The sequence below is a fragment of the Zea mays genome, chromosome 6 (assembly GCF_902167145.1).
Source record: "Zea mays cultivar B73 chromosome 6, Zm-B73-REFERENCE-NAM-5.0, whole genome shotgun sequence".
In the NCBI taxonomy this organism is placed as follows: domain Eukaryota; kingdom Viridiplantae; phylum Streptophyta; class Magnoliopsida; order Poales; family Poaceae; genus Zea; species Zea mays.
Window position 1 is genome coordinate 41,123,867 of NC_050101.1, and position 27,734 is coordinate 41,151,600.

The 27,734-nt window shown below is 43.8% G+C and overlaps 1 protein-coding gene across 1 annotated transcript; it reads right to left on the minus strand.

Moving 5' to 3' along the window:
* Positions 1-24,396: 24,396 nt before the first annotated feature.
* LOC111589544 (uncharacterized) lies at positions 24,397-24,800 on the minus strand. The gene has a single exon (XM_023300394.1). It carries the CDS (start codon positions 24,754-24,756, stop codon positions 24,478-24,480), a length of 279 nt encoding a protein of 92 aa, XP_023156162.1. The 5' UTR covers positions 24,757-24,800; the 3' UTR covers positions 24,397-24,477.
* Positions 24,801-27,734: the final 2,934 nt, after the last annotated feature.

Genomic DNA, 27,734 nt, shown 5'->3' on the forward strand with positions numbered 1-27,734 from the left:
GCTCCAAGAGGACGCGGCTTTGGAACTTGGCAGCCTCGGGAATTTGCAGCGGTTGCTCCGCTATAATTCACCGGACATGTCCGGTGTACACCGGACTGTCCGGTGCAACTCCGGAGCAACGGCTACTTCGCGCCAACGGTCACCTGCAGGCGCATTCAATGCGCGCCAGAAGCGCGCAGAAGTCAGGCACGCCCATACTGGCGCACCGGACATTGAACAGTACATGTCCGGTGTGCACCGGACATCCAGGCGGGCCCAGAAGACAGAAGCTCCAACGGTCGGAATCCAACGGCATTGGTGACGTGGCTGGCGCACCGGACTGTCCGGTGCACCATATGACAGACAGCCTCCACCAACGGTCATGTTTGGTGGTTGGGGCTATAAATACCCCAACCACCCCACCATTCATTGCATCCAAGTTTTCCAGCTTCCAACCACTATACAAGAGCTAGCATTCATTGCAAAGCACACCAAAAGAGATCAAATCCTCTCCCAACTCCATACAAAGCCTTAGTGACTAAAGAGAGTGATTTGTAGTGTTCATTTGAGCTCTTGCGCTTGGATCGCTTCTTTTCTTTGGCATTCTTTCTTGTGATCAAACACTCATTTGTAATTGAGGCAAGAGACACCAATTGTGTGGTGGTCCTTGCAGGAAGTTTGATTCCCAAGTGATTTGAGAAGAGAAGCTCACTCGGTCCGAGGGACCGTTTGAGAGAGGAAAAGGGTTGAAAAAGACCCGACCTTTGTGGCCTCCTCAACGGGGAGTAGGTTTGCAAGAACCAAACCTCGGTAAAACAAATCCTTGTGTCTCACCGCTTTACTCGCTTGCGATTTGTTTTACACCCTCTCGCGAACTCGGTTTTATTTCTAACGCTAACCCGACTTGTAGTTGTGTTTATATTTGTAAATTTTAGTTTCGCCCTATTCACCCCCCTCTAGGCGACTATCAATTGGTATCAGAGCCCGGTGCTTCATTAGAGCCTAACTGCTCAAAGTGATGTCGGGAGATCACGCCAAGAAGGAGATGGAGACCGGCGAAAAGCCCACTACAAGCCACGGGAGCACTTCATCAGAAGAGTCTCGCACCAAGAGGAAGGAGAAGAAAGACTCCTCCAAAGGGAAGGAGAAGAAGAAGGACTCCTCCAAGGGAAAGGAGAAGAAATCTTCTTCACACAAAGAAAAGAAGGAGAAATCTTCCTCCCACAAGCCGCAACGGAGTGGGGACAAGAAAAAGAGGATGAGGAAAGTGGTCTACTACGAGACCGATTCTTCATCGACATCCACCTCCGGCTCCGACGCGGCGTCAGTCACTTCTAAACGCCAAGAGCGTAAGAAGTATAGTAAGATTCCCCTACGCTACCCTCGCATATCTAAACATACACCTTTACTTTTCGTCCCATTAGGCAAACCACCAACTTTTGATGGTGAAGATTATGCTAGGTGGAGTGATTTAATGTGATTTCATCTAACCTCACTCCACAAAAGTATATGGGATGTTATTGAGTTTGGTGCACAGGTACCATCCGTAGGGGATGAAGACTATGATGAGGATGAGGTGGCCCAAATCGAGCACTTCAACTCCCAAGCCACAACCATACTCCTTGCCTCTCTAAGTAGAGAGGAATATAACAAGGTGCAAGGGTTGAAGAGTGCAAAGGAGATTTGGGACTTACTCAAGACCGCGCACGAGGGTGATGAACTCACCAAGATCACCAAGCGGGAAACGATCGAGGGGAAGCTCGGTCGCTTCCGTCTTCGCCAAGGGGAGGAGCCACAAGACATGTACAACCGGCTCAAAACCTTGGTGAACCAAGTGCGCAACCTCGGGAGCAAAAAGTGGGATGACCACGAGGTGGTTAAGGTTATTCTAAGATCTCTTATTTTCCTTAACCCTACTCAAGTTCAATTAATCCGTGGCAACCCAAGATATACACAAATGACTCCCGAGGAAGTAATCGGGAATTTTGTGAGCTTTGAATGTATGAAGATCAACGAGCTTGATGATCCCTCCACGTCCGAAGCACAACCGGTGGCATTCAAGGCGACGGAGGAGAAGAAAGAGGAGTCTACACCAAGTAGACAACCAATCGACGCTTCAAAGCTCGACAACGAGGAGATGGCTTTAATCATCAAAAGCTTTCGCCAAATCCTCAAGCAACGGAAGGGGAAGGATTACAAATCCCGTTCCAAGAAGGTTTGCTACAAGTGTGGTAAGCCCGGTCACTTTATTGCTAAATGTTCATTATCAAGTGACAGTGACAGGGATAACGACAAGAAGGGCAAGAGGAGAGAAAAGAAGAGGCACTACAAGAAGAAGGGCGGCGATGCCCATGTTTGTCGGGAGTGGGACTCCGACGAAAGCTCTAGCGACTCCTCCGATGACGAGGACGCCGCCAACATCGCCGTCACCAAGGGACTCCTCTTCCCCAACGTCGGCCACAAGTGCCTCATGGCAAAGGACGGCAAGAGGAAGAAGGTTAAATCCAAATCATCCACTAAATATGAGTCTTCTAGTGATGATAATGCTAGTAATGAGGAGGATAACTTGCGTACCCTTTTTGCCAACCTTAACATGGAACAAAAGGAAAAATTAAATGAATTAATTAGCGCTATTCATGAAAAGGATGACCTTTTGGATTCCCAAGAGGACTTCCTAATTAAGGAAAATAAGAAACATGTTAAGGTTAAAAATGCTTATGCTTTAGAAATAGAAAATTGTAAAAATTATCTAGTGAGCTAAGCACATGCTATGACACTATTGCCAACCTTAGAAATGAAAATGCTAATTTATTAGCTAAGGTTGATTCTCATGTTTGTAATGTTTCAACTTCCAATTCTAGAGATGATAATGATGATTTACTTGCTAGGATTGAAGAATTGAACATTTCGCTTGCTAGCCTTAGAAATGAAAATGTAAAATTGCTTGCTAAGGCTAAAGATTTTGATGTTTGCAATGCTACTATTTCCGACCTTAGAACTAAGAATGATATGTTACATGCTAAGGTTGTAGAATTAAAATCTTGCAAACCCTCTACATTTACCGTTGAGCATACTACCATTTGTACTAGATGTAGAGATGTTAACATTGATGCTATACATGATCACATGGCTTTAATTAAACAACAAAATGATCATATAGCAAAATTAGATGCAAAAATTGCCGAGCATAACTTAGAAAATGAAAAATTTAAATTTGCTAGAAGTATGCTCTATAGTGGGAGACGCCCTGGCATCAAGGATGGCATTGGCTTCCAAAGAGGAGACAATGTCAAACTTAATGCCCCTCCTAAAAGATTGTCTAATTTTGTTAAGGGCAAGGCTCCCATGCCTCAGGATAACGAGGGTTACATTTTATACCCTGTCGGTTATCCCGAGAACAAGATTAGGAGAATTCATTCTAGGAAGTCTCACTCTGGCCCAAATCATACTTTTATGTATAAGGGTGAGACATCTAGTTCTAGGCAACCAACCCGTGCTAAGTTGCCTAAGAAGAGAACTCCTAATGCATCAAATGGACATAGTCTTTCTTTTAAATCTTTTGATGCATCTTATGTTTTGACTAACAAATCTGGCAAAGTAGTTGCCAAGTTTGTTGGGGGCAAAAACAAGGGCTCCAAGACTTGTGTTTGGGTACCCAAAGTTCTTGTTTCTAATGCCAAAGGACCCAAAACCGTTTGGGTACCTAAAGTTAAGAACTAAAATTGTTTTGTAGGTTTATGCATCCGGGGGCTCAAGTTGGATCATCGATAGCGGGTGCACAAACCACATGACAGGGGAGAAAAGGATGTTCTCCTCCTACGAGAAAAACCAAGATCCCCAACGAGCCATTACATTCGGGGATGGAAATCAAGGTTTAGTCAAAGGTCTTGGTAAAATTGCTATATCTCCTAACCATTCTATTTCCAATGTTTTTCTTGTAGATTCACTAGATTACAATTTGCTTTCTATATCTCAATTATGCAAAATGGGCTACAACTGTCTTTTCACTGATGTAGGTGTCACTGTCTTTAGAAGAAGTGATGATTCAATAGCATTTAAGGGTGTGTTAGAGGGTCAGCTATACTTAGTAGATTTTGATAGAGCTGAACTCGACACATGCTTAATTGCTAAGACTAACATGGGTTGGCTCTGGCATCGCCGACTAGCCCATGTTGGGATGAAGAATCTTCATAAGCTTCTAAAGAGAGAGCACATTTTAGGACTAACCAATGTTCATTTTGAGAAAGACAGGATTTGTAGCGCATGCCAGGCAGGAAAGCAAGTTGGTGCCCATCATCCACACAAGAACATCATGACGACCGACAGGCCGCTTGAGCTACTCCACATGGATCTATTCGGCCCGATAGCTTACATAAGCATCGGCGGGAGTAAGTACTGTCTTGTAATAGTGGATGATTATTCTCGCTTCACTTGGGTGTTCTTTTTGCAGGAGAAATCTCAAACCCAAGAAACCTTAAAGGGATTCTTGAGACGAGCTCAAAACGAGTTCGGATTAAGGATCAAGAAAATTAGAAGCGACAACGGGACGGAGTTCAAGAACTCTCAAATCGAAGGCTTCCTTGAGGAGGAGGGCATCAAGCATGAGTTCTCTTCTCCCTACACGCCACAACAAAATGGTGTAGTGGAGAGGAAGAATTGAACTCTATTGGACATGGCTAGAACCATGCTTGATGAGTACAAGACTTCGGATCGGTTTTGGGCCGAGGCGGTCAACATCGCCTGCTACGCCATCAACCGGTTATATCTTCACCGAATCCTCAAGAAGACATCGTATGAACTCCTAACCGGTAAAAAGCCCAACATTTCATATTTTAGAGTCTTTGGTAGCAAATGCTTCATTCTTGTTAAAAGAGGTAGAAAATCTAAATTTGCTCCTAAGACTGTAGAAGGCTTTTTACTAGGATATTATTCAAACACAAGGGCATATAGAGTCTTTAACAAGTCCACTGGACAAGTTGAAGTTTCTTGTGACGTTGTGTTTGATGAGACTAACGACTCTCAAGTAGAGCAAGTTGATCTTGATGAAATAGGTAATGAAGAGGCTCCATACATCGCGCTAAGGAACATGTCCATCGAGGATGTGTGTCCTAAGGAATCCGAAGAGCCTCCAATTGCACAAGATCAACCATCCTCCTCCACGCAAGCATCTCCACCGACTCAAAATGAGGATGAAGCTCAAGTTGATAAAGTAGAAGATCAAGCAAATGAGCCACCTCAAGATGACGACAATGATCAAGGGGGAGATGCAAATGATCAAGACAAGGAGGATGAAGAGCAAAGGCCGCCACACCCAAGAGTCCACCAAGCAATCCAACGAGATCACCCTGTCGACACCATCCTCGGCGACATTCATAAGGGGGTAACTACTAGATCTCGTGTTGCACATTTTTGTGAGCATTACTCTTTTGTTTCCTCTATTGAGCCACACAGGGTAGAGGAAGCACTCCAAGATTCGGATTGGGTGGTGGCGATGCAAGAAGAGCTCAACAACTTCACTAGGAATGAGGTATGGCATTTAGTTCCACGTCCTAACCAAAATGTTGTAGGAACCAAATGGGTCTTCCGCAACAAGCAAGATGAGCATGGTGTGGTGACAAGGAACAAAGCTCGACTTGTGGCCAAGGGATACTCCCAAGTCGAAGGTTTGGATTTCGGTGAAACCTATGCACCCGTAGCTAGGCTTGAGTCAATTCGCATATTATTGGCCTATGCTACTTACCATGGCTTTAAGCTTTACCAAATGGACGTGAAAAGTGCCTTCCTCAATGGACCAATCAAGGAAGAGGTCTATGTTGAGCAACCTCCCGGCTTTGAAGATAGTGAGTATCCTAACCATGTCTATAAACTCTCTAAGGCGCTTTATGGGCTCAAGCAAGCCCCAAGAGCATGGTATGAATGCCTTAGAGATTTCCTTATCGCTAATGGCTTCAAAGTCGGAAAGGCCGATCCTACTTTATTCACGAAAACTCTTGAAAATGACTTGTTCGTATGCCAAATTTATGTTGATGATATTATATTTGGGTCTACTAACGAGTCTACATGTGAAGAATTTAGTAGGATCATGACACAAAAGTTCGAGATGTCTATGATGGGCAAGTTGAAGTATTTCTTAGGATTTCAAGTAAAGCAACTCCAAGAGGGCACCTTCCTAAGCCAAACCAAGTACACTCAAGACATTCTAAGCAAGTTTGGAATGAAGGATGCCAAACCCATCAAGACACCCATGGGAACTAATGGGCATCTCGACCTTGACATGGGAGGTAAGTCCGTGGATCAAAAGGTATACCGGTCGATGATAGGTTCTTTACTCTATCTATGTGCATCTCGACCGGATATTATGCTTTCCGTATGCATGTGTGCAAGATTCCAAGCCGACCCTAAGGAAGCTCACCTTACGGCCGTAAAACGAATCTTGAGATATTTGGCTTATACTCCTAAGTTTGGGCTTTGGTATCCTAGGGGATCCACTTTTGATTTAATTGGTTATTCAGATGCCGATTGGGCGGGGTGCAAAATCAATAGGAAGAGCACATCGGGGACTTGCCAGTTCTTGGGAAGATCCTTGGTGTCTTGGGCTTCAAAGAAGCAAAATTCGGTCGCTCTTTCCACCGTCGAAGCCGAGTACATTGCCGCAGGCCATTGTTGCGCGCAATTGCTTTGGATGAGGCAAACCCTGCGGGACTACGGTTACAAATTAACCAAAGTCCCTTTGCTATGTGATAATGAGAGTGCAATCAAGATGGCGGATAATCCCATCGAGCATAGCCGCACTAAACACATAGCCATTCGGTATCATTTTCTTAGGGATCACCAACAAAAAGGAGATATCGAGATTTCTTACATCAAGACTAAAGATCAATTAGCCGATATCTTTACCAAGCCTCTTGATGAACAAACCTTTAACAAACTTAGGCATGAGCTAAATATTCTTGATTCTAGGAACTTCTTTTGTTGACTTGCACATATAGCTCATTTATATACCTTTGATCATGTCTCTTTCATATGCTATGACTAATGTGTGTTCAAGTCCATTTCAAACCTAGTCATAGGTGTATTGAAAGGGAATTGGAGTCTTCGGCGAAGACAAAGGCTTCCACTCCGTAATTCTTCCTTCGCCATCACTCCAAGCAACTCGAGGGCTCTAATGACTCCGTTTTTGGCGATTCATGCCAAAGGGGGAGAGAGTATGAGCCCAAAGCAAAAGGACCGCACCACCACCTAATTTTAAAAATTGGAGATTTTTCAATTGGTAAATTTCAAATTGGTATCTTATTGTGTTCAAAAGGGGGAGAAAGTAGTATTTGAAAAATGATATATCAAAACCCTCTTGAACACTAAGAGGAGCATCTCATTTAGGGGGAGTTTTGTTTAGTCAAAGGAAAAGCATTTGAAACAGGGGGAGAAAATTTCAAATCTTGAAAATGCTTTGCAAAATCTTATTCACTTACCTTTGACTTTTTGCAAAAGAACTTTGAAAAAGATTTACAAAATAGTTTACAAAATAGTTTGCAAAAACAAAACATGTGGTGCAAGCGTGGTCCAAAATGTTAAAAACAAAGAAACGATCCATGCATATCTTGTAAGTATTAATATTGGCTCAATTCCAAGCAACCTTTGCACTTACATTATGCAAACTAGTTCAATTATGCACTTCTATATTTGCTTTGGTTTGTGTTGGCATCAATCACCAAAAAGGGGGAGATTGAAAGGGAAGTAGGCTTACACCTAGTTCCTAAATAATTTTGGTGGTTGAATTGCCCAACCCAAATAATTGGACTAACTAGTTTGCTCTAGTGTATAAGTTATACAGGTGTCAAAGGTTCACAACAAGCCAATTAAAAAGACCAAAGTTGGGTTCAAAATAGAGAGCCAAAGGCATCCCGAAAGGCTCCCTGGTCTGGCGCACCGGACTGTCCGGTGGCGCACCGGACAGTGTCCGGTGCACAAGGGGACCTCGCGCAGAACTCCTCAGCCTCGGGATTTTCCTGAAGCCGGCGCGCTATAATTCACCGGACTGTCCGGTGTACACCGGACAGTGACCGGTGCTCCAAGAGGACGCGGCTTCGGAACTTGGCAGCCTCGGGAATTTGCAGCGGTTGCTCCGCCATAATTCACCGGACATGTCCGGTGTACACCGGACTGTCCGGTGCAACTCCGGAGCAACGGCTACTTCGCACCAACGGTCACCTGCAGGCGCATTCAATGCGCGCCAGAAGCGCGCAGAAGTCAGGCACGCCCATACTGGCGCACCGGACATTGAACAGTACATGTCCGGTGTGCACCGGACATTCAGGCGGGCCCAGAAGACAGAAGCTCCAACGGTCGGAATCCAACGGCATTGGTGACGTGGCTGGCGCACCGGACATGTCCGGTGTGCACTGGACTGTCCGGTGCACCATACGACAGACAGCCTCCACCAACGGTCATGTTTGGTGGTTGGGGCTATAAATACCCCAACCACCCCACCATTCATTGCATCCAAGTTTTCCAGCTTCCAACCACTATACAAGAGCTAGCATTCATTGCAAAGCACACCAAAAGAGATCAAATCCTCTCCCAACTCCATACAAAGCCTTAGTGACTAGAGAGAGTGATTTGTAGTGTTCATTTGAGCTCTTGCGCTTGGATCGCTTCTTTTCTTTGGTATTCTTTCTTGTGATCAAACACTCATTTGTAATTGAGGCAAGAGACACCAATTGTGTGGTGGTCCTTGCGGGAAGTTTGATTCCCAAGTGATTTGAGAAGAGAAGCTCACTCGGTCCGAGGGACCGTTTGAGAGAGGGAAAGGGTTGAAAAAGACCCGGCCTTTGTGGCCTCCTCAACGGGGAGTAGGTTTGCAAGAACCGAACCTCGGTAAAACAAATCCTTGTGTCTCACCGCTTTACTCGCTTGCGATTTGTTTTACACCCTCTCGCGAACTCGGTTTTATTTCTAACGCTAACCCGACTTGTAGTTGTGTTTATATTTGTAAATTTCAGTTTCGCCCTATTCACCCCCCTCTAGGCGACTATCAAGAACACTTCGATATCTCCCTTTTGCTGGTGGTCTCTCAAAAAGTGATACCAGATGTCTATGTGCTTAGTGCGGCTGTGTCCAACAGGATTATCCGCCATGCGGATTGCACTCTCATTGTCACATAGGAGTGGGACTTTGCTCAGATTGTAGCCAAAGTCCCGGAGGGTTTGCCTCATCCAAAGTAGTTGCGCGCAACACTGTCCTGCGGCAACATACTCGGCCTCAGCGGTGGATAGGGCAACGAAGGTTTGTTTCTTAGAACTCCAAGACACCAGGGACCTTCCTAGGAATTGGCACGTCCCTGATGTACTCTTCCTATCAACCTTGCATCCAGCATAATCGGAGTCTGAGTATCCAATCAAGTCAAAGGTAGACCCCTTTGGATACCAGATCCCGAAGCAAGGCGTAGCAACTAAATATCTAAGAATTCGCTTAACGGCCACAAGGTGACATTCCCTTGGATCGGATTGAAATCTAGCACACATGCATACGCTAAGCATAATATCCGGTCTACTAGCACATAAATAGAGCAATGATCCTATCATAGACCGGTATGCCTTTTGATCAACGGACTTACCTCCTTTGTTGAGCTCGACATGTCCGTCGGTTCCCATCGGCGTCTTCGCGGGCTTGGCGTCCTTGATCCCAAACCTCTTGAGAAGATCTTGAGTGTACTTTGTTTGGGAGAGGAAGGTGTCATCCTTGAGTTGTCTCACTTGGAACCCAAGAAAGTATGTCAACTCGCCCATCATCGACATCTCAAATTTCTGTGTCATCACCCTGCTAAACTCCTCACAAGACTTTTGATTAGTAGAACCAAATATTATGTCATCGACATAAATTTGGCACACAAAAAGGTCACCGTCACAAGTCTTATTGAAAAGAGTGGGATCGGCTTTCCCAACCTTGAAAGCATTAGCAATTAAGAAATCTCTAAGGCATTCATACCATGCTCTTTGGGCTTGCTTAAGTCCATAGAGCGCCTTAGAGAGCTTAAAAACGTGGTCGGGATACCTGTCATCCTCAAAGCCAGGGGGTTGTTCCACGTACACCTCCTCCTTGATTGGCCCGTTGAGGAAAGCGCTCTTCACATCCATTTGAAATAACCTGAAAGAATGGTGAACGACATAGGCTAATAGAATGCGAATAAACTCTAGCCTAGCCATAGGAGCAAAAGTCTCCTCGAAATCCAAGCCTGCGACTTGGGCATAACCTTTTGGCACAAGTCGAGCCTTGTTTCTTGTCACCACCCCGTGCTCGTATTGCTTGTCGCGGAACACCCACTTGGTTCCCACAACGTTTTGCTTTGGACGTGGCACCAGGCTCCAAACTTCATTCCTCTTGAAGTTGTTGAGCTCTTCCTGCATGGCTAACACCCAGTCCGGATCTTGCAAGGCCTCTTCTACCATGAAAGGCTCAATAGAAGAGACAAACGAGTAATGCCCACAAAAGTTAGCTAATCTTGAGCGAGTAGTTACTCCCTTGCTTATGTCACCCAGAATCTGATCGACGGGGTGATTCCTTTGAATTGTCACTCGGACTTGAGTTGGAGGGGCCAGTGGTGCTTCTTCCTCCACAACTTGTTCTTCTTATGCCCCCCTTGATCACACGCCTCTTCTTGAGGAACCTGTTCATCATCTTGAGTTGGGGGATGCACCATCATTGAGGAAGAAGGTTGATCTTGCTTTTGTTGTTCCTGTGGTCGCATATCTCCAATCGCCATGGTGCGCATTGCGGCCGGTGGAACATCATCTTCATCTATATCATCAAGATCAACTTGCTCTCTTGGAGAGCCATTAGTCTCATCAAATACAACGTCGCTAGAGACTTCAACCAAACCCAATGATTTGTTGAAGACTCTATATGCCCTTGTATTTAGTCATACCCTAGTAAAAATCCTTCTACAGCTTTGAGAGCAAATTTGGAATGTCTATCTTTCTTCACCAAGATGTAGCATTTGCTCCCAAATACACGAAAGTAAGAGACATTGGGTTTGTTACTGGTAAGAAGTTCATACGAGGTCTTCTTGAGGAGGCGATGAAGGTAGAGCCGGTTTATGGCATGGCAAGCTGTGTTCACAGCTTCTGACCAAAACCGCTCAGGCGTCTTGAACTCTCCAAGCATTGTCCTCGCCATGTCGATGAGCGTCCTGTTCTTCCTCTCTACCACACCATTTTGCTGTGGTGTGTAGGGAGCGGAGAACTCGTGCTTGATTCCTTCCTCCTCAAGGTACTCTTCCACTTGGAGATTCTTGAATTCGGACCCGTTGTCGCTTCTTATCTTTTTCACCTTGAGCTCAAATTCATTTTGTGCCCGCCTTAGAAAGCACTTAAGGGTCCCTTGGGTTTCTGATTTATCCTGCAAAAAGAACACCCAAGTGAAGAGGAAAAATCATCAACAATTACTAGACCATACTTACTTCCCCCGATGCTAAGGTAGGCGACGGGTCCGAAGAGGTCCATATGTAGTAGCTCCAGTGGTCTTGATGATGTCATCACATTCTTGTTGTGATGAGTGCTTCCCACCTGTTTCCCTGCTTGACAAGCTGCACAAGGTCTATCTTTTTCGAAGCAAACATTTGTTAGTCCTAACACATGTTCTCCCTTTAGATGTTTATGAAGGTTCTTCATCCCTACATGTGCTAGACGGCGATGCCACAGCCAGCCCATGCTAGTCTTAGCTATTAAGCATGCATCTAGATCGGCCTCCTCTTTTGAAAAATCAACTAAGTAGAGTTTGTCGTCTAATACACCCTTAAAAGCTAATGAACCATCACTCCTTCTAAAGACAGAAACATCAACATTTGTAAACGAACAATTGTAGCCCATGTGGCACAATTGACTTACAGACAGAAGATTATACCCTAATGATTCTACTAAGAATACATTTGAAATAGAGTGCTCAAATGAAATGGCTATCTTCCCCAATCCTTTAACCTTGCCTTGGTTCCCATCTCCAAAGATGATTGAATCCTGGGAATCTTTGTTCTTGACGTAGGAGGTGAACATCTTCTTCTCCCCCGTCATGTGGTTTGTGCATCCGCTGTCGATAATCCAGCTTGAGCCCCCGGATGCATAAACCTGCAAGGTAATTTACACTTGGGTTTTAGGTACCCAACTCTTGTTGGGTTCTACAAGGTTAGTCACAATAGCCTTTGGAACCCAAATACAAGTCTTATCTCCCTTGCATTTGGATCCCAATTTTCTAGCTACTACTTTTTCATTTTTACATAAGAGCGCAAATGAAGTGTTGCAAGCATAGTAAATGGTAGAAGGTTCATTGCATACTTTCCTAGGCACATAATGCACAACATGATGTCTCCTAGGCTTATTTCTACCATGCACAAAAGTAGAGCTAGAAGCAAACATAGCATGTGAATCATGATCATAACTCCTATTATGACTAGCAATTTTCCTATTATACATGAAAGCATGATTCTTTTGATTACTACTAGCCATAGAGGCCTTTCCTTTCTCCTTGTTGGGAATGGGAGCCCTTTGGCTTGTTAAGTTCTTGGCTTCCTTTCGAAAGCCAAGTCCATCCTTAATTGAGGGGTGTCTACCAATTGTATAGGCATCCCTAGCAAACTTTAATTTATCAAAATCTATCTTGCAAGTCTTAAGTTGAACATTAAGACTTGCCACTTCATCATTTAATTTACTAATGGATACAAGATGTTCATTACAAGCATTAATATCAAAATCCTTGCATCTATTGCAAATTACAACATGTTCCACACATGAACTAGATTTATTAGCTACTTCTAGCTTAGCATTTAAATCATCATTAACACTTTTTAAGCTAGACACAGTTTCATGACAAGCAGATAATTTAGAAGATAATATTTCATTCCTTTTAACCTCTAAAGCAAGAGACTTTTGTACACTAACAAATTTGTCATGTTCTTCATATAGAATGTCCTCTTGCTTCTCTAGCAATCTATCTTTTTCATTTAGAGCATCAATTAAATCATTAATTTTATCTACTTTTGCTCTATCTAACCCCTTAAATAAATCAGTATAGTCTACTTCATCATCGCTAGAATCATCATCGCTTGAAGTAGTATACTTAGGGGTGTCTCGAACACTTACCTTCTTCTCCTTGGCCATGAGGCAAGTGTGGCGTTCGTTGGGGAAGAGTGAGGATTTGTTGAAGGCCGAGGCTGCCAGTCCTTCATCATCGGAGTCGGATGAAGAGCAGTCTGAATCCCATTCTTTGCCAAGGTGCGCCTCTCCCTTTGTCTTCTTGTAAGCCTTCTTCTTCTCCCTCTTCCCATGCTTTTCTTGTTCCTAGTCATTGTTATTATCGGGGCATTGCGCTATAAAATGACCAGTCTTACCGCATTTAAAACAGGAGCACTTTCCCTTTGCTTTGCTCTTGTTGGGATACTCCTTGCGTCCTTTTAGCGCGGTCTTGAAGCGCTTGATGATTAGAGCCATCTCATCTTCGTTTAGCCCGACAGCCTCAACTTGTGCCACCTTGCTTGGTAGCGCCTCCCTGCTGCTTGTTGCCTTGAGCGCAACGGGCTGCGGCTCGTAGATGGGCATTGGGCCATTTAATGCATCATCAACATATCTTGCCTCTTTGACCATCATGCGCCCGCTCACAAATTTTCCGAGTATCTCCTCGGGCATCATCTTTGTGTACCTGGGATTTTCACAGATGAGGTTCACAAGATGAGGGTCAATAACAGTAAAAGACCTGAGCATAAGTCGGACGACGTCATGGTCCGTCCATCTTGTGCTTCTATAGCTCCTAATCTTGTTGACCAGGGTCTTGAGCCTGTTGTACGTTTGTGTTAGCTCCTCTCCCCTGATCATTGTGAACCTTCCCAGCTCGCCTTCCACCAACTCCATTTTGGTGATCATGGTGGCGTCGTTTCCCTCATGTGATATTTTGAGGGTGTCCCAGATTTGCTTGGCGTTGTCCAAGCCACTCACCTTGTTGTACTCGTCCCTGCACAAGGATGCTAGCAAAACAGTGGTAGCTTATGCATTCTTATGAATTTGCTCATTGATAAACACAGGGTTATCGGTACTGTCGAAATGCATTCCATTTTCAACTATCTCCCATGTACTAGGATGGAGAGAAAATAAGTGACTACGCATTTTGTGACTCCAAAAAGTGTAGTCCTCTACATCAAAGTGTGGAGGTTTACCAAGAGGAATTGAAAGCAAATGATCATTGAAATTGAAAGGAATACGAAAATAATCAAATGAATAATTTGAATTAACCGGTTTCTTTTTCTCGTCGTCGTCGTCTCTTGGTGAAGAAGAAGATTCGTCGCTGTCGTAGTAGACGATCTTCTTGATGCGCCTCTTCTTCTTCCCGTCCTTCTTCTTGTGACTCGATCCAGAGTCAGTGGGCTTGTCGTCCCTTGGCTCGTTGAAGATGGACTCCTTCTCCTTATCGTTGACCATCATCCCTTTTCCTTTAGGATCCATCTCTTCGGGCGATTAGTCCCTTAAGTGAAGAGAACAGCTCCGATACCAATTGAGAGCACCTAGACGGGGGTGAATAGGTGATCCTGCAAAATTCAATACTAAATTGCCACAAGCTTGGTTATAAAGATGTTAGTGCAATAGAACCAAGTGGCTATAGAGCGAGCTCTTGCGAATCACAATAATCACAGAGAAAGACAACACAAGAGACACAGTGGTTTATCCCGTGGTTCGGCCAAGTATAACACTTGCCTACCTCCACGTTGTGGCATCCCAATGGACGAGGGTTGCACTCAACCCCTTTCAAGTGATCCGATGATCAACTTGAATACCACGACTTTTCTTTGCTTATCTCTTTTTCCTGTTTGCGAGGAATCTCCACAAGTTGGAGTCTCTCGCCCTTACAACAAAGATCACAATGAAAGCACGAAGTAAGGTTGGGAAGAGCAATGCACACTAGAATTAAATCCACACTGCAAACACACACACAAGTGAGAAGATGAGCACACAAAACACGCGTGGGGAGTTTACAACTCGAAAAGTGCTCCAATCTCAAGAACGATGAACGATTGCGTGAAAGTGAGGACTAGAAGTCTTGGAATGCTTAGAGTGTGTTTGGGTGACTCCTCCATGCGCCTAGGGGTCCCTTTTATAGCCCCAAGGCAGCTAGGAGCCGTTGGAGGCCAACAAGGAAGGCTATCCTTGCCTTCTGTCGGGTGGCGCACCAGACAGTCCGGTGCACCACCGGACAGCCACTGTTCATGTCCGGTGCGTGATCTCCTTCCAATTCTGGCGCAGCCGACCGTTGCGGATTCGTGGCAGTTGGCGCACCGGACACTGCCCGGTGCACACCGGACAGTCCGGTGCCCCCTGCCGACCGTTGGCGCGGGCCATGCGTCGCCCGCGGATTGCGCGGCCGACCGTTGCGCTGGCGGCCGTTGGCTCACCGGACAGTCCGGTGCACCACCGGACAGTCCGGTGAATTATAGCCGTACGCCGCCAAACATTCTTGAGAGTGGCCAGTTCACTGGAAGCCAACCTGGCATACCGGACACTGTCCGGTGCACCACCGGACAGTCCGGTGTGCCAGACTGAGCTGAGTATTGGCTGCTCAGAGCCAAGTCCTTTTCTCCTTCTCTTTTCTCTGTTTCTAGCACTTAGACAAAATATGTTAGTACTCAAACCAATGTACTAAGTCTAGAAACATACCTTGTTACATGATTTGCACTTCTTGCTTGTTTGACACATAACCAACTCACTTAGTATGTGTTGGACACTTAATCACCAAAATATAATATAAATGGCCCAAGGGCACATTTCCCTTTCAAGGAGGGAGCGATCGCGAAGGCTTGCTCGGGGCATGCACGCGGGGAGTAGGATTGAGCGCCTACCAAACATCCTCCAGATACAATCAACGGATTGGGCGCTATCTCCACTGGAATCACGGGGGAGGAGGGTGCGCTCGCGACGGTGGCTTGCTCGGGGCATGCGCGCGGGGAGGCGGGGGTTAGGAGCACTGGAATTGTGTGGTAGGCAGGCGCGATTGCGACAGCGGATTCCTCGGCCCGCGCGCGGGGTATACAACCATGTGTTTCGACGGTGACTTGCTCGCGAGGCAGAGTAGGCGGGTGCCGTTGCGACATCGAATTGTTTGGGGCCGCGCACGGGGTATGCAGCCATGGGTTGCGACGGCGGCTTGAGTAGGCGGGCACGATTGCGACGGCGGATTGCTCGGTAGGCCGGCTTGGTCGGGGTCGGGGTTTACGGTGGGGGGTGCCACGCGTGATGTCGGGAAAACGGGCGGCAAAAAGCGCCATCTCCACGTCAACAGAGACAAGTTTTAATTTAGATATAATAGAGTAAATAATACAGGTATTGCAGGCCCATACTTCCATAATTCTTATATTCACATAAAAATTATGTTAATTACATCTCCGTAGAGAAAACCCCTGATTAAGAGTTCAACATGTATACCTAAAAGAAAATTGCATCATATGGTTGACTATTACAAACTACAAAAGAAAACAAAAAATCTTCGCCTCATGTAGTCGTGGATGGTTGCATGCGTTCGTCAGATACGACATGATTTCATTGTTGACGAGCTAACAAATATCTCTTTATTGCTGGTTTGGTCAGCTCTGTGCCGAACCAGACATATATTTCAATTCACACGCACTTTTGCGAGTTAAAGCCATGTCGTGCCGCTAAGTTTTAATAACTTAACATATGACTGTTGCTTATTTCTTTGGGTAGTAGGCACCCGAGTCATATAATACAACACATACATGAATAACCAAGAAGATTAGCTTAGTCAACATTTATTTCTTTAATGGATAACATGTTATGTTGTATATTTATATGGTTTACCTCGAGGATTATATTTGATTATCTTATCGGATTATATAATATCACGAATGGAGATGAGATGTCTTGAAATGTATGTTTATGAATGCACTTGACATATGGTGTGAGATTTCTTTGAGCCAAGTCAAATCATAATATTTAAGTTCTTGATGGAGGATCGATATTGGGCATAGTTAAGTTGTTTGTCCAAATTAATTGGAAGAAATGACGATTGATGAAGGTGACCAAGTGTATTTTAACTAGCTAAGGGGGTGTTTGGTTTGTAGGGATTAAACTTTAGTCCCTCCACTTTATTCCATTTTAGTTCTCAAATTGTTAAATAGGGAAACTAAAATAGAGCTTTAACTTCCATATTTAGTAATTTAGGGACTAAAATAGAATGAAATAGAGGGACTAAAAATTAGTCCCTATAAACCAAACACCCCCTAAGTCTACTCCAAATTATATTTGGTTTACCTTGACCATGGCACCATTGCAAGTCAACGGACAGTATCAGCCATAACTTGGAATTTGCTATAAACATATCAACTTTATTTAGGTACGACTAAACGCGATATGAACATCATTAATTTCTTTCTTTATTTTGACATTAAGGATAACCATCGAGCTTACAGATTAAATTTATCTTTGTATAATTTAGTAAATATAATAGCACTATGCATATCAAATGGCACCTTCCTTTTTTTGCAATCCAGATTAGGACATGGTTTATAGGCAACGACATAGATCAATATAACTTTTGCATGACCTAAAATAATTTGGTGTGTATGTAAGTATAGATCAGTTTGTATTTCCTAGGCAGAATGAGCTAATTTTATAATGGATGACTGGAGACCAAAAGATATTGCTAACATCTTCAAATGACTTGATATATAGATTTTTAATTTGATCATGGCGTTGGGTGATTTTCCTTAGGTGTGGTATGACTACCATGTGCACATAGAGCCAGACTCCGGATTATACAACTGACTTAAAGCTTTTAAAATAAATTGGACGTTTATTTTTTTGTTTGTCTAGATTAACTTAGGATGATGCACCTGACTTATGCAGTGGATTTAGTTATTTCTGCCATGGCGTTAAGCTGGTGGCCGCTTAGTGGTTATTGCATAATATAGTGCACGGATGGAATACTATTGGTATATGCACTGCATAAGTGGTTGTTTAACTCAATTTTACTCGTGCTAAAAGGATATAATGTAGTGAGAGAACCATATAATTATATGTTAATTAGGATTATTTCGGATATGACCTTGGTGATGGTCACCTTAGTGGATATTATCTAAATGGTAATCGACTGTATGAATCGGAAGTCAAACGCTGAGCTCAAATATATGGTTACCCATGGGACTTAAAATAGCCATATTTTCTTCTACTTTAATTTGGCATAATTTCAGATATATATATTCATTTGATCAAGCATGTTTTGGCATGTTTTATTACTAGCGCGTTGGGTTCTTAATGGTTTAAACCCACTCATGTTGCATAGACGAAGAATTTAAAGTATACGGCTCTTCTTACCGGTCATTCTTATCTTGCAACAATGTCTCTATGAGCAATCTTTTCTTGAGCCTAGTTTTATCCAGCGTAGTGTCTATTTCCTTGAGAATAGTGTCTATTTCCCCTAAGGTATGCCCTAGGGGTGATTGTTGAAGATTTATTGTGAATGAGGAGAGAGCAGCAACAACGAACAATGATGCTCATATGGAAGGGGTAGCAATCGTCGTACGAATAAAGCTGCAACACCGGTAATTTGGCGAATCTTTAAAGCAATCACTCTGTTTGTGATGTTTCTGAACAACAGTCTGATGGCGCTCTCTGGCCGCCTAGCAACAGTACTCTAGTCTGTTACTGGGCGTCTTTTGCAGTAGCCTGGCGGTGCTTTTGATGGCAATAGCAGTAGCCTGGCGACATTTTTCTCATCCTTTTTTTGAACTCTTACATATATATTTATTCTATCTACCTTAGCATGTTGTAGGTAAACATACAAGGAATACGTTTGGAGTTCCAGCCTCAATAGGTTACCATTATTTATTTGGGTTGCTATTTTATATGTAATGCAACTAATAATATGGCGTATTTAAGAGTATTGAATATATATAAGAAACATGGAAGGAGATGATAAAATCTGATTTTTGCCAACTAGAGCATATCTTCTAATTTTATTGATGTAGAATTAGACTATACGTATATACGAGATGTCATGGCTTACCATTAATTAGCAAACGAAGAAAGACATCACAATAATAAATTAGAAACAGATTACTCTTTCCGTATTGATCATTCTTACCTCGCAGTAAATCTGTCAGATATACCACACCGGTGTATATGACTGCGGCGTGATTTATCTCGAGGGTATGCTTTTGAGGTTTCTGGAACAATTTTCTCTCTAGGGTATGCCTTAGAGAGTTGTTTGATGGAGAATTTTCTTGCCGATGACGCTTGGCGAAGCAGCGATTCCTAGATGAGAGGCTTCAGCAGCAGCTTGATGGTGCGCTTCCCCAGCAGCCTTTTGTTCCTCGAGGCAAACACCGAGAGCGAGGTAGCCTAGCGGCGTCTACGGTGAGCGCGGTAGCCTAGAGCAGAACAGTAACCATGGTCCTCTCTCCCTGCTCCCGCGTTGATGTGACCTTTCATTTATAGGGGGTGTTTGGTTGCTCATGCTAAAGTTTAGTCCGGATCACATCAAGCGTTTGACTTTTAAATAAGAGTATGAAATATAGACCCAACCAACTGGACTAAATTCGTCTCGTCTTTTAATCTTCGGCTGACAAATTAGTTTTATAATCCGACTACATTTAATACCCGAAACGGAGGTTCAAACATTCGATGGGACATAGGCTAAATTTTAGCGGGGTGTAACCAAACACCCCCATAGACGAAAAAACAACGAGCGAGTGCGCCGGATGCTGAGACGTGTAGCAGTCGTGCGCACGTCGTCCCAGATCTGGCGCGAGGCAGGCTTTTTTACTTGGCGTGCGTGGAAGAAAGAACGTGCGCGCGTGCTAGTGAGCGTGCTGCATGTGCTGCATCTACGCGGGAGAAGCATGCAAAAAACTGCAAGCTAGTAGCTTTCTCTTTCTCCCTTTTTTATCATGTGATTAAGGGAATGCTTAATTATGTCCACTCAAAAGCTATGCATATGAGAGAGTGGAACATGGCAGCATGCATGCGTACATGCAAATGCTCAGTTAATTGATGGAAGACCAATCCATTTACCACTATTGCACGTATCCGTCTAATTTTTTTATTCACGGCTAGAGGCTATGACGGTTGTATGAGAGTAGTACGCATGTTCTCTCTTTATTATTTTATATTATTTATCTAATCTGTATTATTATTATTATTATAAAACACTATCTTGTGATTACATTAAATATTATTTTGTATTCGCCTTGTTTACAATTGTATTGACAAATGGTCATTTGCTCATTTCATTTTTTTATAGTTGTTTAGACAAATCTTTAATTAATGAATGCATGACTATTTATTGATGCATGACTATTTAGTCATATATTCACATGGGTATATACTTGAGGCCGTACATATTTTAATATCTCGACGCGCTAAACTTTTAGAACAGAAGATCATTATGAACAAATAGCCACTTTAAATATTCGTATATTTATTTTTCAGAATATTTACTTATTTCATATGCATCGAAATTTAGGGGTCATATTAATCGGAGTTATTTGGCCCGCATGGCCATTTATTTTGATACGACCAAAATATGTGTCAACAACGCGCAGAGGGGAGGCTGGGGCAGTCTACACTAATACCTTAATTGTTAGTAGAGATAATTGAGACGTACATCCAAGAATGGCTATCTTTGTTAACAATATCAACCTAGACAACCATATTCGCCTCCTTTGACTTTTAACAGATGCTGCCTCTATTAATGTTTTATAGATTTCAATTATTTTATTTCTTGGTAGTAGTGAGATATACAACAATCATATCTGTTTGACATGATTAATTTATTTCATCATAAGCATAATAAACTAAAAGTGTATTCTGTCTCATCAACAAGTAAAATTCAGTAAAAATAAAATCCAATGTGACGGTGTCGCATGCTTATAGAGCATATATAGCCCTAATCGTTGTCTACTCCATGCATTGGGATTATATGGGAAATGAATGCTTCAATGATAATTATAAATATTAAATATAAATTATAAAACTAATTAAATAGATGAAAATTATACGATGAGATAAATTTATTAAGCCTAATTAATCTATGATTAACAAATGTTTGTTGTAGAACTAGTTTTGCAATTAAACTATATTTAATATTTTTAATTAATATTTAAATATCTGATGTAACATGATTAAAATTTAGTCAAGGGAATCCAAACGAGGCAAATGTTTAGATGGGTAAAACAATTCAGCAGCACCGCATAATTTTTTCTCTAATTTTGGTCCATCTAGTCCTAACATTCCTACGAATTGATCAATAATTACTTGACGTCGACGACCCGTATGACTCAGGCATAGGGCTGGACAAAATACTCGTGGCTCGATAACTCGCTCGACTCGGCTCGTTAGTAGCTCGGCTCGACTCGGCTCGTTTTAATTTTGTAGCGAGCCAAGCTAGCATTCTAGCTCGGTTCTCTAATGAGCCAGCTCGGGTTAGCTCGTGAGCTAGCTCGCGAGCCAAACGAGCTAAGCCACAACACAAATTTGTCTAGTCGTTGGTGTCGTCTCATCTCTCATAGTCTTGTTTTATCGTAGTTATGATCTGTGATATGGACATGTGTGGATGTGCCATGTGCTTAAATATTTATATTATTGCATGACTACATGTTTGTAGTGTTAAACACTTAAAATATAATTTTTCGGTTATAAATATATTTATGTACATAGATCTTTATATTTAGTTGTGTGGCTCGCGAGCCTAACAAGCTGGCTCGAGCTTCCTAACGAGCCGAGCCGAGCCAGCTGTTTAGCTCGTTAGTATAACGAGCCGAGCCGAGCTGGCTCGTTATAGTAACGAGCCATAACGAGCCGAGCCATAACGAGCCAAGCTGGCTCGATATCCACCCCTACTCAGGCAGTGGCGCGCATGGTGGTGGTAGGCCGACCAGAGTTAGGGCTAGACAAAATGCTCGTGGCTCGTTTGCTCGCTTGGTTCATGGACAGCTCGGCTCGGCTCGGATCGGCTCGTTTGAATTTTTCACGAGAAGAGCTGACATCCTAGCTCGGTTCGTTAACGAGCCAGCTCGCGAGCTAAATGAGCTACCATATTCCAGCAAAATAAAACTATATACATATCATTTACAGAATAATTGATGAACATGTTATATATATTTGAGGTGTATATGGCCTATGAGTTAGACTAATGATTAATGAACTATGTCTATGTGTGTTGGCGTTTCGACCCCGGAGGGTCCCTGGACCGACGAGTAAATTGTCGCTGCGTGCCCCAGCCCAGATAGGTTGGCGCGAGACGGGACATGAAGGGGGGAAAACCTCGGCTCGTGTTATCCTGCGCCAGAGTGGGTGCGCTTGCAGTAGGGATTACAAGCGTTCGCGAGGGAGAGAGAGAGTCCCGCGCGACCACCCTCCCGTATGAGGGCCCTGGCACTTCCTTTTATAGATGCAAGGAGAGGGTCCAGGTGTTCAATGGGGGTGTAGCAATATGCTAACGTGTCTGGCAGAGAGGAGCCAGAGCCCTATGTACATGCCAACGTGGCTGTCGGAGAGGTGCTAGAGCCCTGTGTACGCGGTGTCGTGGCCGTCGGAGGAGCGTTTGAGCCCTGTAGAAGCACAGCTGTCGGGGCTGTCGGGACCTTGCTGACGTCTCCTTGCTTCCGTAAGGGGCTGAGAGCCACCGTCGTCATGGACACACGAGGGGAGCCATCATTACTTGTTTCCGGGGCGAGCCTGGATGGGACGCCGGTCTTGTTCCCCCGTAGCCTGACCTAGCTAGGCGTAGGGTAATGATGTACCCCTTGCGGCGTGGTCGGTCCGAGCCCAAGGTCGGGCGAGGCGGAGACTCCTCCTGAGGCTGAGGCCGGGGTCGGGCGAGGACGCGATTCCGCCCGAGGTCGAGGTTGAGGCCGGACCCTGGGGTCGGGCGAGGCGGAGACCACCTTCCGAGGTCGAGGTCGAGGCCAAGCCCTGGGGTCGGGCGAGGCGGAGTCCACTTTCCGAGGCCGAGGCGGGGGCCGAGCCCTGGGGTCGGGCGAGTCGGAGACTTCTCCTGAGGTCAAGGCCCAAGGTCGGGCGAGGTGGAGCTTCCTGTGGCGCCTGAGGCTGGACTCAGCTGCTGTCAGCCTCACCCTGGCGGGTGGCACAACAGTCGGAGAGGGGCGAGCGGCGCTGTCTTCCTGTCAGGTCAGTCAGTGGGAGGGCGAAGTGACTGCGGTCACTTCGACCTTGCCGACTGAGGCACGCGTGTCAGGATAAGGTACCAGGCGATCCTTGCATTGAATGCGCCTGCGATACGGTCGGTTGGTGAGGCGATTTGGCCAAGGTTGCTTCACTACGAAGCCTGCCCGAGCTGGGCTTCGGGCTAGTCGAGGGAGTGACCGTTGCTTGAGGAGGCCCTCGGGCGAGGTGTGAATCCGTCTGGGACTACTGTTCCCGCCCGAGGCTGGGTTCGGGCGAGGCGAGATCGCGTCCTTTGAGTAGACGAAGCCTTGACATGAATTGCGCCCATCAACCTCTGCAGTTTGCGCTGATGATGATTACCAGCCGAGTTTATGAGTGTTGGGGGTACCCCTAATTATGGTACCCGACAATGTGTTAATTTGGTCTATGCAAATATAATTGTGGGTTAAACTGATGAACATGTATGTGAATTGATGAGTGATGAATTGTGCTAATTTGGTGTTACATTGACATGATTTGTGAAACTATGAGTATAATTATTATTTTCTATTGTTAAATTAGTTTGAAATTAACTAAAAATAATTATTATGTACATATTTTTTCTGCTCTGGCTCGCGAGCTAAACGAGCCAGCTCGAGCTCGTAAACGAGCCAAGCCGAGCCGAGCTAGCTCGTTAGCTTAATGAGTCAGCTCGAACTCGGACGATTCGAGCTGGCTCGTTATCCACCCCTAACCGAAGTGCACCTCAATAACATTTGCCTCGTGTTTTGTGACGGAGGGTAGCTGAGCATAAAATTTTCGATTTATGTTGGTCCTAAATTCTCGTGATAATCTTAATTTACAAAATTCACGTCTTAACACATGCATTAATTAAATCCATGTTGGGACCACTAGATTTGTATGCAAATGTATCACAAGGATGAAATGATCTTGGTCATTGAGGGCTCTCTAGATTACCCATTGAGTACACATAAAAAATTATTGGATATTATGCATTAGTATGCCGAAATTTGCGTGCATAATTTTAATATTTTTATATTATCAATGAGGGTTGAGAAATGAATTAGTGATTTAATTCAACCTCCACAGGGCCTACGAATAGTGTAATTTAAGGGTGGGAAATAAGATTTGGCGTTGCCAGTACTAATGTTCTATGTACTAGTGGTTAATCCCACAGAACTAACCCAACTGAGGTTCTACTTTAGCCATTTGTATCCACAAGTCTCATACGTTTAGCTCGGCTCACTCAAATACATTGGAAATTATTCAAAGTTAATTAAATTTATTCCTCACCATAAATATAACAACCCATGCAACACATTCAAAGCTAAGGCTGCAACGAGCCGACAACAGCTTGGTCATCTTGCTGTGACGCCGGTGGGGTGTGCTTGTTGTTCATGAAGGGCAAGTCCAAGTCGCGCCCATGGTGTGGAGGTGGTATCGGCGATGGATAGATTATCGGGGGCATCCATGGATAGATTATTGGGGGTCTCCATTTCTTCTGGATGTGTGCCTCCGACGCGGTGGATGATGACAGCAGTAGCGGCATCAAAAGGACGAGGAGCACCACTGTGGTTGTGCTCCTACTACGCTCGAACGCGACCATTGTTGTTATTGTTGTTGCTATCTGTGCTTCTTGTTAGAGAACGTTGCCGGCGTCATACCACATATATGTGTGTATATATAGTGTCGACTCTCTAGTGCTTAAATTTAGCATGGATAGATGCTTGTCATCTAAACTAGGTGGTAATTTAATTTTTGCTCTAAGAGAGGTGCAAATATTATGTTGCATAAATATAGATGGACAATCAACATTGGAATGAATTTAATGTGCTCCTATACTTTGCTCTCTTTCGTGTTTGTCAATTTAACCTCATTAAAAAATTTCTATCTTTGTGATCCAACTTCAAGCCTTGAACTACCGTCTGTTTCTATAATAATTTATTATCTATGTTAGCTAATTGTAATTACAAGTCGCTTTATGATTCTTGGCCGTCAAACTTTCTCAAGTTTCGACCACCACTAGTATAGAAATAGGTTTTACTAGTGGTAGTTTTTGTATCTTCATAGGTGGTTTTGTGAAATGCTCACATGAAAGATTATGGAAATGATGTGCTCCATTGGTGTATGATTGCGGCGGGTCATTATTGACATAACGATGTCGCCTTTGTAAACAAATTTACATAGGTAAAATACTTAGGTCAACCACTAGCATAGAGTTATTTTAATTTTGAGTAGCTAAAATTTAGCTTGGTAAGTCATTTGGCATCAAAGACGTCCACCTTCATTAATAGTATCAACAGAGGAAGTCATGTTCGTCTCATTTAGCTTGACGAGTCATTTGGCATCCAAAGATGCCTACCTTCATTTAATTAGTAGGCAAACACAACTAAGATAACTACCTTGTAGATTTGAATTATTTCATTTCTTGACAGCAATGAGATATATACAACAATCAAATCTGTTTGAGATGATTAATTTATTTCATCATAAGCATAATGAACTAAAAATATATTCTGCCTCATCAACCAATCATATGGGCTTGTTGGGCCAGATTTAGATGTGTAAAACAATTCAGTAGCACGCCGGTCCATCAATGACGTCGCATATTTTTCCCTAAATCAGCTGTTGGGGACTTGTTCTCAAATGCTATGAGTTAAGAACAAGGCAACACAGAAAATGTTAAACATTAAGATCCTTCGTCCTTCGAAGCATTATTTCCCTTAGGATATAACGATCTCCGGACGAAGGTCATGAAGGATCAACCTTCATCACTACAATATACATTAATAAAAGACGAAGCATATGAAACATAAAAGATAGCGTGAATAATCATATAACATTATTTATTTAACCTTATTAACTCATCATAAAGAAATAGAAACAATATTGAATTATAAATGTACCTTCGGCTTGGAAGGAGATGAAAATACAAGTGTGACGCAAAAGCAAATGCCAAGTCAGCGTGAGCAGTACGGGGGTACTGTTCACCTATTTATAGGCACGGGGTACAACCCATACAAAATTACATACATGCCCTTTACATTTGGTGATAATTCTATAGCATTCTATCGAGGTCTAAATGGCCTTTTCATCTTTAAGTCGGTTTCCCTTTTCTGCGAACATGCCGAAGCTTTCCTGCTTCACAGCTTCGGCACTGTGTCAACCTTCGTATCTTTTGAGCTTCTCCCTTTCTGATTCAAGTCCGAAGATACCTGTTCACACATTATACTCCAGAAACATTGTTAAATCATGTTTTTGAGGACCTTCGGAAGCCGAAGGCCCCCAACATCAGCCATCTTGTCCTAACATTCCAATGAACCAATCAATAATTACTTGGCGCCGATGGCCAGTATGTCTCCGGCGATGGCGCATGGTGGTGGTAGGGGAATCTAGGGCGGCAGAGGAGACCACGACACTTGCCCCATGTTCTGTGGTAGAGGATAACTGACCATGGACCCCAATGCCGCGGAGGAGGGTCACGAAAGGGTTGGGGTTGTTGGACGATGCTTCCACCCAACCAGTGTGCCGCCGCTGTCGTCGAGGACAGCATCGTCATCGCCGACATCAGCAGGAGTGCCGCGATGGCGGGTGTTGTTGGGGACTTGTTCTCAAATGCTATGAATTAAGAACAAGGCAACATAAAATGTTAAATATCAAAGCCCTTCGTCCGCTGAAGCATTATTTCCCTGATGATTTAATGAGCTTCGGACGAAGGTCATAGATGATGAACTACGAAGGTCTTACCTTCATAGTCAGAAGTAAAATAATGCGAAATAAAATATGAAGTATAAAACGTTAAAGAATATTAAGAATGGATAACATCATTTACTCGTTTTACAATATAAACTGAGATATTAAAACATGATGTTTGGTTACATTTATACCTTTGCCTTGACAAAGAGCAATAATTCCAGAGTAATGCGTTAGCAGTTACAGGATTGCGTGAACAGTAAAGGAATAATGTTCACTATTTATAGGCACAGGACACAGCCTGTAAGGAATTACAATCATGCCCCTTATAAAAGTTTACAACAATGACTCAGACCCTTATGGACTAAAAGGTCATTCTATCTTTAAGTCGGTTCGATCCTTCATCTTCGGATATGCTATAACACCGAAGCTTCATGAGTGGTAGCTTCGGCATCACGTATAAGCAGCTTTAGCCGAAGCTCTTTCTTTCTGCAGGACCTTCGGCGACGAAGCATGGTCCCAACAGTAACCCCTTCGCTGTGCTAGATCGTTTTTCGTAACGAGCTTGATCCGTAAAAAAAGTCTCTTAGGCTTCGGGAAGCCGAAGGTCCGAAAAACACCTTCCCTGAGCTCGTTGCCGAGAAACGATACAGTTTCCGAGCGCGGAGCGGTCCCACCATGCAGGTTCACTTTCTTGGTTTTTTGCGGCCCACCATGCAGTGGGTGCGAGCGACTGTTTGCCCGGTGTAAAAATCCTGACGATTCACCTTCTTACCTGCAGCACTATATAAACAGACAAGTAGGTGTGAAGTTACCACAGCATTCATTGCTATTGCACTGTTTCGCTGCCAAAAATTTAACCATAGCCAAAGCTTGACTTTTGCATTCAAA

Coding starts and splice junctions, on each gene's coding strand:
- LOC111589544 (XM_023300394.1), bottom strand. CDS start 24,756: ATGGTCGCGTTCGAGCGTAGTAGGAGCACAACCACAGTGGTGCTCCTC.